Below are 19,438 nucleotides of genomic sequence, written 5' to 3' on the forward strand. Positions count from 1 at the left end.
ATGATCATGTTGTTAGCAACACTGCTCTGTTCTGCAGTTCTGAATAAGCCTCTGTAATTAATTCCAGTTGTCTAATAAAGGCTATTTCAGAGCAGGGCTGAGGCTGTGGTTTGCACAGAGCTCAGGCAAATCTTTGGAGCCATCTAATGGGGATATAAAAATATGAGATTTAGTTAATAACCTTGGATTGTAGCAGTTTGTGATGTTAGTGGCAGAACTGCTACTCTGTGTATCCCAGAGACACACAGGTAGCCAAGGGACTCCCATTTCATGTTAAAGGTTGGCATTTCAACCTTTCAACAAATGTTTCCTGTATTCAGGTGAAAAAGCGAGATTTTTGAGTATTCCCATGTTCTTTCTCAGTTCAGAGTCTGGTGTTGCTGATTTAAAAGAAGGGAACCCAGGGGCACTGCTGCTCACCCAGAGTTTGCTTTGAGTGCTCCTCGTGATTTCATCCACTTTTGATCATTTACTAAATTGTGGCTAAAATAATAGGAAGATTATTTGAAATGTTCATCTGATTACAGTGAATTCTGAATTCACTGAATTCATCCACATCTGATAGTCTTCTGAACTATAAATTTCTAAACTATAAATTTCTAAACTATAAATAAGGGATTACTTGAAATGTTGGTCTTATGACAGGATCTTGTTTTAGTACCCCTGCAAGTTTAGGAAGAAGAAGATTTTGTAAGATTTTGGGAAGTAATTTTCCTTTTTGGCATCTCAGTGAAGTATTTTTTTTTCCTTGCAAAATATTATTTCTTTACAAAAATCTTGCTCCTTAAATTCATCAGTGGAAATTTGAATTGAGACTCAGTGACAAGAGGAGCAGTGGCCTGGCTGTGTTGGCTGGCAGGTAAAGGAAGTGCTTAAGATGAGTAAAGTATTGCCATCAATGTGAAAAATACTAAAAATTCTTATCTAAGAGTTAGGAAACAATTCCAGATATCTCTTCTCCTCCCTCCTTGTGTCTCTTCTTGTGAAATCCTCACAGAAGAGAAGACAGGCTGCAAATGCTCAGCCACAGCCCCTTTAAATTGCCTTGAATGAAAAGAAATGTTTTCCAAATGGGAATTCCTGTCTCAAGCCCTGGTTTTTTAACACCACCTTTGTCTCAGTTTATTAAATGTGAGACTGTTTGTTACCCTGAGTTCTGTGGAATCAAGTTATCCTTGGGAAATTCCATTTACATTCAGCGTGCATTGCACATCAGAGCAAACGTTCTGGAGCGTGTTTGGTGATGACAGTGATGCATAAAGTGCATTTCCCTTATAGAAACTGAACGTGGGAATGGCACTTTCCGAAACAATTAGCAAATAAGTGAGCCTGAGCAAATAGAAGCAGCCAGCCTGAAAGGATCCTTGTGTTTGCTCAGTTCCAAATCCTCTGGATTCATTACTTTGGCAGTAGTAAGGGGTTGTCGTGTGGTGCTTCTGTGAGTTCGTGGGACACGGGGCAAACACAGCAGCTGGATTTAGAGCTGTGAAAAGAGGCAGCTCATTCCAGCTGGGCTGCTTTCCAGGGCTGAGGATCTGGGAGGTGAAGGAGATTGGCCTTTTACAGGATTCCTCCTGCAGAAAGTTATTGGATTGAACCGGCAGCGGCGCAAGGAAAGCAGGACTGAATGCTGCTAAGCTGGGATGTTGGGAAGGAATTGTTCCCTGTGAGGGTGGGGAGGCCCTGGCCCGGGTTGCCCAGAGAAGCTGTGGCTGCCCCTGGATCCCTGGATGTGTCCAAGGCCAGGTTGGACGGGGCTTGGAGCAGCCTGGGACAGTGGAAGGTGTCCTTGCCCATGGCAGGGGGTGGGACTGGATGAATTTTAAGGTCCCTTCCAACCCAAACCATTCTGTGCTTCTCTGATTCTATGAAGAGAGTGAGGGCATTAGCTGTCCTTTGCAGGTGCTTTTCCCACATGGCAGATACAAGGAGATTTCCTCTTAATAAAAGTTAGATTATATTCTGCATTAATTGTGGGCAGTTACTGTGGGGGTGTATGTGACACTGCTTGGGGTTCATTCTGGGGGGAGGTACAGCACTAGAAGCTGCTGCTTTCCATTCAGACTTTTTGAGGGCTTTTTGGTTCTGTTTAGGTTTTGGTTTGGGGGTTTTTTTGTGTGTGAAACCACTGAGGTGTCACTCTCAGCCAGGTTGGTCAGTCTTGTGCCTAAAGCAAGGGACTTTTTCTGGGGTTACACCTCCACTGTGTAATTGCTGTGACTGTAATGTCCTAAACATTTCATGGAATCCCAGAATCACTGAGGTTGGAAAAGCCCTGCAAGGTCACCAAGTCCCCCCTGTGCCCGATGCCCGCCTTGTCCCCCAGCCCAGAGCACTGAGTGCCACGGCCAGGCCTTCCTGGGACACCTCCAGGGATGGGCACTCCAAACCTCCCTGGGCAGCCCCTGCCAAGGCCTCACCACCCTTTCCAGCAACAAATTCCTCCTCCTGGCCAACCTGAGCCTCCCCTGGCACAGCTGGAGGCCGTTCCCTCTCCTCCTGTCCCTTGTTCCCTGGCAGCAGAGCCCGACCCCCCCCGGCTCCCCCCTCCTGTCAGGGACTTGCAGAGCCAGAAAGTCCCCCCTGAGCCTCCTTTGCTCCAGGCTGAGCCCCCCCAGCTCCCTCAGCCGCTCCTGCTGCTCCAGCCCCTTCCCCAGCTCCGTTCCCTTCCCTGCACAAGCTCCAGCCCCTCCGGGTCTCTCCTGCTGTGAGGGGCCCAAATTTCCCTTAGTGTAGCTCGATGCAAAGCAGATCCATATCCAAAGGCATTTCAACCCAGGAAAGCTGATTTGAGACACTGTGTTGGGTGAATTGATTTAAAATTCAATAATGTATCAATGACAATAATGTATTAAATACAGCAAGGGGGGGGGATTGTGTCTGGAACTCTCAATGTGTAGGAGAATTGAAAGAGGATGTGATTCAAGCTGTGAAGATCCACAAGCAAAGTATTTCCCTCTCCAACAGTGTTTGATTGGGATAGAAAAATTTCCACAGGGAGCACAGACACGTTTTGTGGACGTTTTATGTGTGTAAAAGACAGTTAATTAGGCTGTTCCCACGAGGCACCTCTCTGGCTGCTAAAATTGGTGTGGTGGGGCATAAAGCACGTCAGTGTGGGGTGGGGGAAGGAGGGTACAGGAGGATGAGACAAGATGATTGTGCCACCTCAGGGTCTGACTGATCCACTCAGCTCATCATCACAGGAGCATATTTTGATTGATAAAGTCACTAATTTATTTCCAAATGTATTGTTCTGGCAAATTTTGATTTTTCTGGATTTTTTTGGGGGGAGAGTGGAAGCTCCTTAAGTCCTTCAAATGAGGTGTAAGAAAAAAGGTATCAGATGTTCTTTGGTTAATATATTATTCAATCTCAAACCTTTTTTATGTTATTCAATCTCAAGCCTTTTTTGTCTGATAAGAATGGAAAGATTAAAAGAAACTCTTCAAATTAATGCTGCTTCCTCTGTCACAAATTGATCCTCTGTTTACCTGTGATTCTGTACTGGTCAGGTCTAATAAATAAGTTTTTCACCTGGGAAACTGTAAAACAAAGATAATTTGTTCATAGTGTTATTTTTCTCTTTAGACCTCAACTGCTACTGTCAATATAGTGGTGACAGATGTGAATGACAACGGACCAGTTTTTGACATGTTTCTACCCAAAAACCTCTCTGTGCAGGAAGAGGAAGCCAATGCTTTTGTTGGTCAAGTTAGGGTAAGTCATTTAAATTGTTTATTTTATTATCCAAACTGTCCAGACAGTTAGGAAAGAGCACGAAATAATTGTGCCTTAGGCAAAATCCCACCAAAATGTCATAAGTTTAAATGCAAACTGTCCATTGTCAGATGTATTTGTGGTAACAAAGTCGTGTTTTGAGCTTTAAAATATAGAATTGTGCTTTAAAATATGGAATTGATTGTTTTCTTTGCTATGTTTAATAACTGAAAACACTTTTTCATGTAAAAATAACACATTAAAACCCTGGGGTTTTTTAAGAAATGCCACTGTAAAAACTCACTTGTCACAGATTTCCAGTGTTAAAACAGTGTTGCCACGTTTTTAAACTCTTACTGGTTTCTTTTTAAATCATTTCCTACCATAAAGAACAAGTGACACCCAGCTATAGGAAATTGTCCCACATATGGAACATTTTAAGGCCATTAAGGTGAAAACCAGTTAAAGCCTTGACTGAAATAATTGATTACCTGCTGTAAAAATAGATGTTGCTTGGGGGTATTGCTAATTTGAGGGCTTTGAAGCTGTGTAAATTTTTATAACACCTGTGAGTCTCGTGAACTCCTGGCTGCAGATTCAGTCACTTGAAGCAAACATTGCTTTTTTTTTTTTTTGGGCAAAGTCATTTTTTTCCAGCATCAGGTGCAAGAAGAAAGTGTGAAGGAGTTGTTTCTGTGGGGTTTTGGTGCCTGGTGTTTGAATGTAATGTTTCATATCTGCTGCAGGGATGAGTTAACACTAAGGTTGGATGCAGCATGAGCTGTAGGTAAAAGATGAATTTGAAAGCAAAGTTTTTTCAGGAATTTAAATGAAAAATCTACTTTTTTTTTCTTTTTCTCTAGTAGCAACCATATAAATAGAAAATGGGAGCTCCTTAACTCGTACCTTCAGGAAGAACAGGACATTTTGAGTACCATGGGAACCATCTTGGGTAGCATATATCCATAATGAGCATGGGTTTTTTCCCAATTTGTATTATTTAATAAGACATCAGAGACTGGTCTGAAACCTGGGACATGGAGAATTTAGGATCCCTCACTGCAATTAAATCAGGTTTCACAAATTGTTAAGTTATTGCTTTGGTTTTTGGCAATTCCTTCATGTGTGGTGGTTTTTCATTTTGTCTGCTAAAATGCACGGGTGTAATAGTTCAAATCAGTACCAAATATCTTTAAAATCCATTTTGGGTTTTGCTGGGGGCCCTCAAGGCTCAATCATCCTCTCAGGCACAAGGGTGGATGTATATTTAGCTTCGATGGAACTATAAAATATAACAACTTATTGGCATAGAACCTCTCTGTCTTCTAAATTAGTGGAATTTCTAAGTTGTGTTGAAGTGAAAATATCTCCTGGAGCCTTGGGATGTCTTGTTCCCACTTGTGGTGTGACAGAAACTGGTTCTACCATTTCCAGTCATGGTTAACACCAGTCTCTTGGTGGAGAAAGCTTTCTCTTTATAGCACAAATACTGGATGTAATTCCTGTTGTTTCATGTTCACAAATGCAAATCAACGTAGAAATATCCTTTGGAAAAACCATTCCATGGTGGAGAAAAGAGAGATTTGGGCATTTGGAATTTTTTTCTGGCTTCGGCGAGGTTATTGAAATAATGTTGGAGAGCGTTTCGGTGTAGCTGTGTTGTTTGAGGATATTCCTCTTTAAAAACTGAAATAGCTTTTGGGGTGTTGTGCTTCAATGTACAATAGAACCACAGCAGGTATGGGAGAGGTTTCTGTGGGAATACAGTTTGTATAGAAGCTGTAATGTGGTTAAAATATACATAAAGGCCTATCTGAGGTGAGAATAGCCTGGTAAAAGAACATGAACTTATTGTGATGTGTGTTTTCCCTCCCAAGAATTAACCCACTGACTACCAAGCTTTTCAGAATCTCTTTTACTACATTTATATCAAACAGAAACCTGAAATCCACCAGAACAAAGAGTGACATAGATGATTAAAAAAAAAAAAAAAAAAGACAGGTTTTTGGAGTGTCCCTTTCCCTTTGGAATGTCGTCATCTCATTTTGCACAGGGAAAACAGAGCAAGAGATTTTTACCTTCAGAGCCCAGAAGATCTGGCCCTGCTGCTCCTTGAGGCAGAGGACCTGATGGTGAAGGATATGGAAAAGGTGCTCAACCATTTTGGTCCCTTAGGATCTTTTACACGTGGGGTTTGGTGTCGGGATCATCACCTGCCTGAGTTCAGATGGGGTTGGGTTGGGAGGGACCTCAAAGCTCATCCCACCCCCTGCCATGGGCAGGGACACCTTCCACTAGCCCAGGTTGCTCCAAGCCCCGTCCAACCTGGCCTTGGACACTTCGAGGGATGGGGCTATAAACAGTTTGGGGTATAAAACAATTAGTTTGGACACTCCCATTTAGTAATTTTCCACAGACAAGAGTTTTCTGTGCCCTGCTTTGTTTTGAGTGGGAAAGTTGGACTTCAAAAGGGATTCCCATGAGGGCTTAGGTGGCATCTGGGAGGTTGTTTCCCAAGGAGATGTAGAACAAGGGCAGTGAAAGATTTCCTGTGGGAGAGGGGAGGGTTTGTTCCTGCAGTCAGGCAGGATCCACACTCTGGAGTACTCTCACTCTCCAGCACTCCAACAGCTCTGTCTGCCAGTGGAGTTCAGTTCCTGAAGGCACTGGCACAGGAGTTCTGCCTGGGGGGGGTTGTGGAGCAGACTGAGGATTAAAAGAACAAAAACCAGGCTGGCAGTGGAGCAGATGTTTTTCCAGTCCCTTTTATTTTGCACTGCCTTGTCTAAATTGGGGCAGTCAGGGGTGGATTGGATTCCCTGCTGCTCCCTCACGTCTGATCCCAGAGATACCCCGAAAGGCAGCAGGAGAATTGCTGCATAAAGGTCTCTACAAAGGAGCAAGGGGAAGCAAAAAGCTGCAAATGGGAAACTTGACAGTGAAATTCAGGCAATTCATTGCGGTCTAAAACATGCTGAAGGCAGGGCATTGGAATGGTTTGCCTTGTACAGTGCTCTGTTATCAATACCAGGGGCATGGGAGGGAAAGCATGGAAGGACATTTAGGAAGGGATCAATGCATCGACTGCAAAATCTGCTGGCAGGTTCACAGTCCTGTTCAGGGAAGGTCAGTCCCAAGTAGTTTGTTGCAGACTCAAAATGCAGTGTCTGGTTAAAGAAGAAGCTGTTGAGCTCATGGGGCCCAGGAGAGGGAAGACATCACTGGACTGAGGGGTTTATTCATTTATTTTTTTAATATATATATCGAGATCCCTTCACTCCCCCCTGTCATTTGTTTGTTGATGGTGTATTTTTGTGATCAGCACTGTTTGAAATCTCCACCTTGAATGTGTTGGTATCGAGGGGAGACAGCGCTGGGGAAGGAAATGAGAAGGAAAATAGAGATAAAGAGTTATGTGGTGGTGGGGAAACCACTCCTTAATCAGATGCTCGAGTATCACTGACCTTAGATCTTCCCTAAGATGGAGACTGTATAAATACACTGCAGTACTGAGAGCAGTTTGCAGTGTGTGTGATGCCTCTGTCACCTGCTTCTTTTTAAAGGATGAAAAAAATGCTTAAAGAAAGTTGCTCTTTAGAAGTGGAGCTATTTTACCTCCTGGAAAAGGGGTTTGGAGGCCGTTCTTTGATTGTACTGCACAATGGAAATATTTTGCTTTCCTTTTGACATAATAAATGTGAAATCATACCTGTGGTAGAAATCCAATAGCCTTTGTTCACTGCAGAGCAAAGTCAGGCAAAAACTAAGACAAAACTAAGTGGGTGAGACAGAGATATCCTGTCTGGCACCAGTCTACTGATCCTAGACATTGCTTTTTAATGGGAAAGAAGTATTTTAAATGCCTTGGGTAAAGAAGCAAACTCACTCTTGAATGCTGATGAAAGGTAATTATGTCACCAGTTTCCTAACAGAGCTGGCTGTCTGTGGGTATCAGTGAATTGTGACAAGTTCTTTTTTGACAGAGGGCTGGAGCAGCTCTGCTGGGAGGAAAGACTGGGAGAGTTGGGATTGTTCAGCCTGGAGAGGAGAAGCTTTGGGGTGACTGAACTGTGGCCTTCCAGGGCCTGAAGGGGATGACAAGAAACAGGGAGAAAGACTATTTACAGGGCCTGGAGTGGCAGGACAAGGGGGAATGGCTTCAAGCTGACAGAGGGCAGGGTTAGATGGGATATTGGGAAGAAATCCTTCCCTGTGAGGGTGGGGAAGCCCTGGCCCAGGTTGCCCAGAGAAGCTGTGGCTGCCCCTGGATCCTTGGAAGTGTCCAAGGCCAGGTTGGATGGGGCTTGGAGCAACCTGGGCCAGTGGAAGGTGTCCCTGCCCGTGGCAGGGGGTGGGCTGGGCTGGTCTTTAAGGTCCCTTCAAACCCAAACCATCCTGTGATTCAATTTTTATTTAAATTCACAAGGCTCAGGATTTACAGCCCAGTTTAAATTTCACAGATGTTGGTGAGGCTTGTTGTGTTGGGCTAAATGACTTCTGGAGACCACTCACAACTCATTGATTCTGTCTTTCTATAGACAGGCAATCTTCTTCCAGTGCTGGTGAAGTATTACTGCCCATGCCCATGGCAGGGAGCTTGGAATGAGATTATCTTTAAGATCCCTTCCATGTAACATTACAAGACCTTGTGAAAAAGTCCAGAAAGGAATCCCACTTTACTCAAATCACTGCATTTTGACTTCTTTTAATACATGTAAAAACAATATAAATCAGAATCCATAAAAACCTAATCAGAACCTAAAGTCAGAGAATCATAACGTGGCAGATGGACCTCAACCAGAGAAAGTTCAGACCTAGGTTCTTGTAAGTGGTTGATCCTTTGGATAGAACCTTTGTGGTATCATTTTCTTCCATGTTTACTAAGAAAGCTGCCTACAGGTTAGGTTAGATAGGACTTAAGGACTTTAATAGGACTTTCAGCACCATCTCCCATAAGATCCTCATAGAGATGCTGGTGACATAGAGATTTTCATATGCTTCTAGTTGGCTTTTCATCTGGTTCTTAACAGGCAAATTCCTGCTGCCTCTTAAAAAGTTTCAGTTCCGAGCCTGTGGCATGAGAATAAGTAGATGTGGACATAGATTTGTGCTACTTATTTCCATTTTAGACCACCAGTGCTGGACAGGATCACCTTCTTTCTGCTGAAACCCAAGGGACTGTGTTATTCCTGAAGAATATTTTGCAACCCTGCTCTACCACAGGTCCCTGAACTTAAGTCAGCTTAAGGGGCACAGATCAAATAGGTTAAAGAAGCTCCTTGCCATTGGTAAATGAATTTCAAAAGCTGTGCTCTTGTCTGCCCTGTTCCCAATATCTCTTACATTTGTGTATTAATTTCCATCTTTACCTTCCCAGTGATACCATTCCTGCTTCAGCGCAGTGAATTATTGATCCTTGTCATCAGACCAGTTGCACAGCCCTGGCAGTTGCTTGTGGAGAGTCCAGGGATTTCTGAGTGAAAGGAATCCTTGTTTTTGTCTCCTGACACCTTGCCTTTCAGGGTGCTTTTAAGCCCTTTTATCTCTTTCAGCCTGATGCTGTAATAAACCTTCTGAATCAGTGGTTTCATGTCTGAGCTCCAGGAGTGTTTGGACAACGCTCTCAGGGACAGGGTGGGATTGTCTGGGTGTCCTGGGCAGGGCCAGGAGCTGGACTGGATGATCCCTGTGGGTCCCTTTCAGCTCAGGATATTCTAGGATAATACAGGCCCATTTAGGATTTTGATACCTGATTCTCATCCCTGGAAGTGTCCAAGGCCAGGTTGGATGTGGCTTGGAGCAACCTGGGCTAGTGGAAGGTGTCCCTGGCAGGGGATGGAACGAGATGGGCTTTAAGGCCCCTTCCAACCCAACCCCAAATTTCCTTATAATACATGTCAAGTGTCTTTTTTTCTACTATTCAGACCTCTTGTCTTTGCTATCTGTAATTAATGTAAGAAAACTAATTCCCTTTAAGTTTTCTTCTGTGAACAAGAGAGGTGACAGAATGCAACCAAGAGCATTAGAAGAGTCTGACTGGTGAGATAAGTACTTTTAAATCCAAGGGTTGACTCTTATGTCCCAGCTTGGATTCTAATTCTAATATTCTTTAAGTAGGTGGGCTTAGGAGGAGAGCCAGCAGTCAAGAGAAATTCCAAAAATAACTTTCAAATGGATTAACATATTAGAGAACTCTTTGGGAGCCCAGCTAAACGTGGAGATTTCCAGCAATATATTTCATCTGTGGTTTAGAAAGTTTTATTTGGGGAGGGGTTTTTTTTGTTGTTTTGGCTTTGCATTGTACATGCATTGGTTTCATCTCTGAATTGCCAAAGAACATACTCATCAAAAAAGCAAAAATTCTAATCATCCTTCAAGTAAACCCAAGTCTCTAAAGTTAGGCTTTGGTTGTGTGCCAGACTGAAAGAAGCTTGTCTGTTTTTAAGTGTTAAAATGTGATTACCTTTTGTAGGAGGTTCACCAGCCCATTAAATCATGAATTTGCAGCCATGAGGTTTTTGATTTTCATTTATTTTAATTTATATTTGCTCGTAGCACTTAACTGCTCTTACTGTGTAGTTTCATTATGAGTCTCATTTAATTGGTTTGGGAATTAACCCTCCAGATGCTCTGGAATTAGCATTGACTGGGAAAGTAATCATCAAAGGTTCTTCTGGCTTGTCCAAGGGCTAAAAATGTGTCAGTGTTTGAAAATTTACAGGGTGTCACCTTTATCCTACTCCAAGTATAGTGAAGGATAAGCTGGTATGACTTGGGAATTCAGCAGGATACAGAAGTTCCTGGAGGATATCCCCAAAACCTGTAGTATTTTTTTCAAAGAGTGTGTGAGGAAGGCAACAGTTTGTTCTCTCCAGGAAGTGGGAGTTGCCTTAACATTTCAAGACAGCCAAAATCCGGGAATCCCAGATAGGTTTGTGTTGGAAGGAACCTTAAATCTCATCTCATTCCAACCCCCCTGCCGTGAGCAGGGCCACCTCCCCCTGCACCAGGTGGAATGTGGGGGTGGCAGATCACTGAATTTGCCCCCTGATAGAGCCATGCCCAATTTTATTTTGTGTTCTTTCTATCATCTCTCCTCGTTGGGTTATTTTGTGCAGGCCAGGAATTCAGGATATTTGAGATTTATCCCACAGTGTAACCAAGCCTCTGGCTCCTGCAGTGCACCATTCAGTTTTGTGTTGGTACCTCCTCATCTTTTGCTTTGCTTAGAGCACATAATGAACGAAATAGAGAAGGGAAAGTCTGTATAAAATCAGGCAAAAAGGAATGAAAGAAAAGAAAAGCCTTTCTGAAGTTTAGACAAGAGGAAAATCCAAACTTTTGTGGATGACTGATGTTCCTTCCTTAAAATATTCATAAATAAATACCAAGAGGTCAAGAACATTTCAAATATTTGTGGCCTCTTACTGCACTTGGGAGATGTTAATTTAGTCCTGTGGGCACAAACAGGAATATCCCTGCAAAACAAGTACAAAATCCAATTTAACACTCCCACCCACACTTGATTTGCTGTTTGACACAAATGAAGGGCTTGGGAATATTTCCAGCCCATAATAATAAACCCATTAAACTCTCAATAATAACCCTATTAAACCCATAGTAATAAAAAAATCATGTTATCAGCCATGCAAACAGTAATTCTCACCAACAGCATCATTTGGATCCTCCAGCACAATTTCCATCCCTCCCTGGAGCTGTGGTGTTTGCTGGAATACTGGGAAGCTGGGGGAGATCAGGAGCTTCTATTGAGTTGGGAGGGGATCGCAGGGAACTTCTGTCCCTCAGGAAGGGAAATTTAACCTGGAGGAAGTTGGTTTGGTGGTAAAGTGGTCCCTGAGAAGTGTTTCAACTTGGGGATTCCCATTGTGTTCCCTCAGCTGTGTAGGAATAACAACCCACTGCCTTATTTTGCTGTTCTCCAGCTCCAACAGTCCAAGCCCAAATCCTCAATTAACCTGCCTAAATCCTGTTCCCCATCATGAGCAAGAGTTGTGGGTATTAGTGGAAGGTTTCCTTTGAAAAGACTGATAATGATATAATTAATATTGTTGACATTAAAGCCCTTGTCATTATATTGCAGAGTTAATGATCCTTCAAGAGGCATTTTGGTAATTCAGATCTCCCAGAACTGTGTTTTCAAGCTGTTTGAGACGGAGGAAGATAATTTGTTAGCCTGGAATACTGTTGCTTTATATTCTTAGGAATATCCTAGGAATGTTGAAGCAGAGTTGGTAACACAAATTTCAATTTACCACAACAGGTAAAGGCTGTCACCTTGGAGATGATGGTATCTCTAAAAAATATGGGATGCATTTCCTGGGAAATAAAGTAGCAATTTATTTGAGTTTTATGAAGCAGTACTTTGTAAGTTAATGATGGAAATGAGAGTTTTCATGTGGATCTGAGGAGTTACTGGAAGAAGAGCAGTAGTTGCTCTGGCTCTGCAGGGGAACGTGGTGTTCCTAATTCTGAATAAACATGAGATGTATCCTGGGCTGCATCAAAAGGAACATGGCAGCAGGTCCAGGGAGGGATTCTCCCCCTGTGCTCTGCCCAGGTGAGGCCCCACCAGGGTCGCTGTGCACAGTTCTGGTGTCCCAGCATCAGAATGACATGGAATTGTTGGAGCAAGTCCAGAGGAGGCCACCAAGTTGCTGAGGGGACTGGAGCACCTCCCCTATGGAGACAGGCTGGGAGAGCTGGGAATGTTCAGCCTGGAGAGGAGAAGGTTGTGTGGAGACCTCACAGCATCTTCCAGGGTCTGAGGGGGCTACAGGGAATCTGAAGAGGGGCTGTTCATTGGAACTGGAGGGACAGGACAAGGGGGAATGGCTTCCCACTGCCAGAGGGCAGGGATAGATGGGATATTGGGAAGAAACTCTTCCCTGTGAGGGTGGGGAGGCCCTGGCACAGGCTGCCCAGAGAAGCTGTGGCTGCCCCATCCCTGGAAGTGTCCAAGGCCAGGTTGGATGGGGCTTGGAGCAACCTGAGCTAGTGGAAGGTGTCCCTGCCCATGGCAAGGGGTGGAACAAGGAGATCTTTAAGGTCCCTTCCAACCCAAACCATTCAGGGATTCTGTGATTCTGTGGGATGGGAGAGGTGGAAACGGGCACCTCACCTTTCTGTGTCTCTTGCAGCACTGGTAAGAAGGGCCAGTCAGTAAGGGATTGTTTTATTTTCTTTTTTTTAAGTCTAATTTATGCTCCTGCAGATGTTCTTAATTGAAAAAAAAAAAAATTACCTTAAACTTAGGTAAAACAGGCTCCTCTATCCTGACAAACGTGTCCCTTTTGGTTTTTGGCCACACTGGCTGAAGGGAATTTATGAACTCTTCAGTTGGGTAACTCTGGGGCAGTAAATTTCCCTGTCAGGCTGCTTGGACCAGTTTCCCTCAGAGCAGAGGGAAACCTCTGAGCATGCAGAGGGATGTTTCCAAATTATTCTATTTCCCAGGAAAGCAAAATCAGCTTAGTTCCCTCTCCCCATTTCCCAGGAATTGCGTGTGATTGCAGGTGGTGGAACACCAGAATGCCTGGCAGGTCCTGGGGGGACTGTGCTGGAGCCTCAGGTGTTGCAGGAGTGCTCCTGTGATGGCTGAGGGTACCCCAGGCTCCTTCATGCTCTGGGAATCACTAAGGTTGGAAAAGACCTCCAAGATCACCAAGTCCAACTTTTGGCCAAATCCCACCATGCACACTAAATATCACCACTTCTGCCTCTGCAGGCACTGGAACTTTCCTTCCCTTTGCCAACTGTGGGGATGAAGGGAAGGAGGAGTTGGGTTAGGGCTGAATGCAACAAAAAAATCTTGTAGCAGGAATGAGTCAGTTTGTTCTGCAGTTGTCAGGTGTTCACATCCCACTGTGGAGGGGGAAGAGTAAGTGATCCTCTCTGGAAACATGGATTATCACTTGTGCTGCCCCCAACTTTGACAGCTTTGGCTTATTGCAGGGGAGGAAATGTGCTCTGTGCATGGCCTGCAAACACAGGAGATCAGGAGTGGAGGGGGTTCAGTGAGGCTACACTGTGGGGGATAGAAAAAAAACCGACCAGTTTTGGGCTCAGTGCTTTCCCTGATACTTCTTTTTACTCCTAATGGACCTTAGCTGATAGAAGAAATTACTAAGGTTATTTGTGTAGCCCAGAGAAAAATAACATCTGTGATTTGTATGTTGTGGATAGAGCTGAAAACTGCCACGGAAACTGGTTTGTGGAGAGGCCCCAGAGCTGACATCCTGTCCTTCCTCCCAGCAGAGAGGTTTTGAGAGAAAGCACTGACTGGAAAAGTCAGGAGCAGATGCCAAAACATCAGGGAGGGATTCTTGGTCTGAACATGTGTTGTGCTGTGGCCCAGCTTGACAAACCAGATGCTTGTGAAGCCAAGCCCTCGGATAATCCTAATGCTGGAGGATCTTCAGGTGGTGTCTGAGGGGAATTTTTGTTTGACACTGTTTGATTTGGGTGTTTCAGCGCTGGCCAAATCATTCTGGAGTGTGTCCTTAGATGGAGGATGGATGCAGACAGCTGGAATGGACACATTAGTTAGAATTTGGCTTTTCCCTTAACACGTTTTGTCACATCCAGTGATGTTTTAATCGCCGCTCTCTGAAGAGCTACTTAGTTTTCTACAGTTTGTTCATCGTGTTCTTCAAAACCAAATGTTACCATGTTTCATCGTTGTTCCTCTGCTCTCAGAAGAGGCCAGTCATTGCAGCAGAAAACTGTTAAGGTGTGTTCACTTGGTGTCTCTGTTCTCACACACTGAACATCCAATTTTGGTAGCAGCCAATTAATTCATGACTGTCCTTATAGGGATGGACATAATTCATATGCTTTTCCAAGAGCTCCCAGGTTTGAATGCTGACCTGCTTTTTTTCCTCCTCTTAATTAAATTATGGTGTGATGAATAAGGTTATGTAAATGAAACAAAGGGCATCCTGTGAGCAAGGCATTCTCATTTATTTGCCTTTATAAATGACATCTGGGATGATCATGAGAGATTTGCATGTTTTGTTTTCAGAACAGTTGTCAGGAAGTTTCCCCGAATGTTTCATTCTGGTGGAAGTGTTCATTGTAAGACTTGGTAATGAAACCTTTTATCTTCCTGGAAATCAATTAAAAGTTAATTAAAATTGTTAATAAGAAAAAGATCACTGTGCTTCTTCCCTGTACTACATCCATGTGCTAAGCAGGGGTGGCTGTGACTTCATCCTGACTGGTCTGTGGATAATTGTCCTTTTAATTGACATCTGTCAGTGGATGGTTGGATCTGCTTAGTTTCCAATCAATTCTATTTCCTCCACAGAAATAACTGATCCAGACAAAAAAAACAACCAAACAAACAAAACCCCACAGGAAACTCCAAAAGTAATCTGAAATACTCCTATAATTGGAAACCAGGAGAACAAATTCTCATGAGACAACGTTTTTGTATTAGGTTAATTTGGAAGTAAGTTTTGGATTAGATAAACTTGTTTTATAGGAATGTAAATTAAAATTATTTTCAAATCTATGGCAGGCTTTGCAATTTGGTTCCTAAAAACATGGCTGTGTATGTTGTGAACTCACTTGTGTCCATCCTCAGGTATAAACATCTTTGCCACATTCTGCAGGACTGATTTGATTCACAGAATCACTGAGGCTGGAAAAGACCTCCAGGACCATGGAGTCCCCCCTGTGCCCGATGCCCCCCTTGTCCCCCAGCCCAGAGCACTGAGTGCCACGGCCAGGCCTTCCTGGGACACCTCCAGGGATGGGCACTCCAAACCTCCCTGGGCAGCCTCTGCCAAGGCCTCACCACCCTTTCCAGGGAGAAATTCCTCCTCCTGTCCAACCTGAGCCTCTCCTGGCACAGCTGGAGGCCGTTCACTCTTGTTCTGTCAAAAGTTGTCCAAGGCTGAGCAGCTGTCTCTCTCCTCCTGAAGAATTGCAGTTGAGATCCGGTTACCTGCCTTCTGTCATTGCAAATCGAGCCATTTGTTTCTGTGGGGTATTTTCCCTTTGGTAAAACGTCAGGGAGAGGCAGGGTGCCCTAAAGAAGCACCTCTGAGCAGCCACACAAGCAGTGGCGCTCTGTAGAACCCTTCCCCAGGTTACCTGCTTTCTCTGGGGGAGCCGTGTTGAGTATGTGCATTAAAACATGGTTCTTCTGCTGTTCCTCCAGGCTACAGATGCAGATGCTGGGGTCAACGGGCAGGTCCATTACAGCCTGGCAAACTTCAACAACCTGTTCAGGATCACATCCAATGGCAGCATTTACACAGCAGTGAAGCTCAACAGAGAAGTGAGGGACTACTACGAGCTCATCGTTGAGGCCACAGACGGAGCCGCGGATCCCCGTCGCTCCACGCTCACCTTGGCCATCAAGGTGCTGGATATTGATGACAACAGTCCTGTGTTTACCAACGCTTCCTACACCATCTACGTGCCAGAAAATCTACCCCCAGGCACTGTCTTTCTGAAGATAGAGGTGAGAAAGTTAGGGAGTGAGGAAGATGTTGTGTGATTGATTTAACTTGGCAGTGAGAGTGCAGGCAGAGATTGGGAACTTCAGTGTGGGGGAAGTCTTTTTGCCCAGAGAAGCTGTGGCTGCCCCATCCCTGGAAGTGTCCAAGGCCAAGTTAGACTGGGCTTGGAGCAGCCTGGGCTAGTGGAAAGTGTCCCTGCAGGGAGTGGAATGAGATGGTCTTGAAGGTCCCTTCTAACCCAAACAGTTCTGGGATTCCTTGATCCTCTGCCTGGTAGTGGCTGATAGCAGGTGCTCCAGGGAAGAGAACAAGACCAGACTCATCTTCCATTGCCTCTTTCCCTGAGTATTGTCCTTGTCTCCTTGTGGCAGGTACCTCTGGTTGTTAGACCCCTCTGTGAATTTGATTGCTTGTGTCTGTGTGCATCAAATACAATTAGAGCAATATAACAAAACTCCACTTGTTTGCAGCAGTTTTGTTTTATATATCCTTTAAATCTAGTAGGGATGTTTTGTGAAAAAGGGCTTTGTTCGGTTTCAAGTCCCTTTGTTTCCCCGCAGGCGAAGGATGTTGATCTGGGCTCGGACGTGAACTATCGGATCCGCACGGAGGAGGCACGACAGTATTTTGCACTGAACAGGCACACGGGCGAGTTGTCCCTGCTGAAATCCTTGGATTATGAGTCATTCTCTGACGCAGAAGCCACCTTCACCTTCCTGGTGGAAGCCTTCGACAGCAAGGGCACGATGCCTCCTGGGCTGGCCACCGTCACCGTGAGGGTCAAGGTGAGAGCAGCCACTGCTCACTCAAGAGCATCCTGTCCTGGGGGGTACAAAACACTCCCCCAGTTTTCCCAGGAACACCAGAACAACATTAGTGTGTCTGCTCCTCTGCTTTTCACTTGGACAGAGCTACGTTTTCTGTCAGCAACTTGTTCAGTTAAACTCACATTTTATAACAGTTATACTTTTCTGTGTGCAATTATGTAGTTAAATATTGAATCACGGGTTTATGAGGTACAAGAAGACCTGACACATGTATAAACATTTTGTCCTTCAGAATCCCTGAAAGGCTGAAACCAGCCCCTAATGGAATTATCTGCAAAAATGACCTAGTCATGTTTCAGGTGCAGCTCTGTCTCTCAGTCAAGTCCTTTTGAGCAGTTGCTTGATTTTTGTGAGCTTGGGGAGAGAAGATAGTTTAATTACTTGTAGTTTAGCTAAGGAGCAAAAATTGTAACAGGACCAGAAGCACAGTTCACAAATGTGAACTCCATCTCCAGCAACTTCAGTGTAGATCCAAGTCTGTGGAAAGAATTCAGCATTTATGAATCAATCTGGGGTTCAGCTTCCTGTGTATCTGAGGTGCTGGGAACTGCCATATGGTTTTGAGTAATTCTGTTTGTCAGTCTCTACTGAACTCAGAATTATTTTAGGGAAAGTAAATGTCTCCAGTTATTTGGTGACAGTGCAGGAAGGCTTCTGTGATACTTCTCTGTCTGCAATATTTCTCAGTTCTGAGATGCAGGTCACCTGTTCCCTAAAAATCCGTGCTCTTCCCTGGCAGGTTCCAAGTCAGTCACAGAAATCAATGGAATTTTGGCTTTTGCCATCATTCCCTGAGGCTTTTCTGTTAGACTTTTAAGAAGGAAGTTGCTCAAACGTGGTTTTTTTCCTGTAAGAAGCCTTTTCCCAGCACACTGAATTTTTGAAAGAATTAAATGTTTGAGTTGGTTTGGGTGGGTTTGGTGGGTATTTTTAAAGGTACCTGTTTTCAAATAGGATTGTATTCAGAGCAAGTTGTTGTCTGTGTCATAGGGCTGATGGACAAAGATGAAGGGATCGAGTGTCCCCTCAGCAGGTTTGCAGGTGACTCTGAGCTGGGGGTGCAGTGACACACCTGAAGGACGGGGCCATCCAGGGGGACCTGGACAAGCTGGAGCAGTGGCCCCTGGGAGTTGCAGGAGGTTTAACAAGGCCAAGTGCTGGTGCTGCTCCTGGGTCAGGAGAACCCCTGGGATCAATCCAGGCTGGGGATGAGCAGATGGAGCAGCCCTGGCAGAAGGCCCTGGGGGTGCTGGTGGGGCAGAGGCTGGACCTGCCCCAGCCCAGAAACCCCCCGTGCCCTGGGCTGATCCCCCAGCGTGGGCAGCAGGGCAGGGGGGGATTCTGCCCCTCTGCCCCTCAGGGGAGACCCCCCTGCAGAGCTGCTCCAGCCCTGGGAACAGCACAGCAAGGACATGGAGCTGCTGGAGCCAGTCCAGAGGAGACCCCAAGAGGATCAGAGGGCTGGAGCAGCTCTGCTGGGAGGAAAGGCTGGGAGAGTTGGGATTGTTCAGCCTGGAGAGGAGAAGCTTTGGGGTGACCTGATTGTGACCTTCCAGGGCCTGAAGGGGCTTAAAAGAAACGTGGAGAGAGACTCTTTCCAAGGGCCTGGAGTGGCAGGACAAGAGGGAATGGCTTCAAACTGTCAGAGCAGATTTAGATGGGATATTGGGAAGAAATTGTTCCCTGTGAGGGTGGGGAGGCCCTGGCCCAGGTTGCCCAGAGAAGCTGTGGCTGCCCCTGGATCTCTGGAAATGTCCAAGGCCAGGTTGGACGGGGCTTGGAGCAACCTGGGCTAGTGGAAGGTGTCCCTGCCCATGGCAGGGGGTGGAACAAGATGAGCTTTGAGGTCCCTTCCAACCCAAACCATTCTGATTCTGTGACTGTGGTTGATTGTTTTCATTAGTAGTGGGGTTCAGGGAAGAAATCCAGTTCAACTCTGTGGCCTCAATAACAGCAGCTTGTGCACTCTCAGAGCGGGTGGTGTGGGAATAGGGAATTTAAGAAGGGGATTACTGGGATCAAAAAAATGGTTCTTGCTCTCCTGGAAACTCTTCCCACACATGATCAACAAAAAGATTCTTTTGAAAGGCAAGGGAGAAGCTGGAACACCAGGATGGAGCTGGGAGTAATGATTTCAGCAGTAAAAGGTTTTAGACTGGGAACAGAACAGGCTTGGGACAGAGGACAAGCAGCTGATCTTTTAAATGAGAAAGAAAATAAATCAAAGTATTAAGTGAGTATTGTCAGGTGACAGGCTGACTTTTGCAACAGATCAGTGGACATAATTAAATATTACATATATTGCTGAGATGAAGATGTTACCTCGTTTCCAGACTGCCAGTGACAGGTAGGACAGTGGTATTTTGAGTGGCAGTTGAGAGGACTTGTGAAAAAAAACAGCTT

At 44.9% G+C, this 19,438-nt stretch overlaps 1 protein-coding gene across 20 annotated transcripts in view; it reads left to right on the top strand.

The window, feature by feature from the left end:
• Positions 1 to 19,438, top strand: part of PCDH15 (protocadherin related 15) — a 696,943-nt gene that overhangs the window by 572,592 nt on the left and 104,913 nt on the right. For all 20 annotated transcript variants that reach the window (XR_004358261.1, XM_032694780.1, XM_032694781.1 and 17 more), the window contains 3 exons: positions 3,592 to 3,720; positions 15,905 to 16,210; positions 16,769 to 16,993. Coding sequence is in view for 19 of the 20 variants with exons in the window: in XM_032694780.1 (XP_032550671.1) it covers positions 3,592 to 3,720; positions 15,905 to 16,210; positions 16,769 to 16,993 (660 nt within the window). In the remaining variant the exon portion in view is untranslated. The remainder of the gene's footprint in view (positions 1 to 3,591; positions 3,721 to 15,904; positions 16,211 to 16,768; positions 16,994 to 19,438) is intronic.

Source organism: Chiroxiphia lanceolata, chromosome 8 (genome assembly GCF_009829145.1).
Source record: "Chiroxiphia lanceolata isolate bChiLan1 chromosome 8, bChiLan1.pri, whole genome shotgun sequence".
In the NCBI taxonomy this organism is placed as follows: domain Eukaryota; kingdom Metazoa; phylum Chordata; class Aves; order Passeriformes; family Pipridae; genus Chiroxiphia; species Chiroxiphia lanceolata.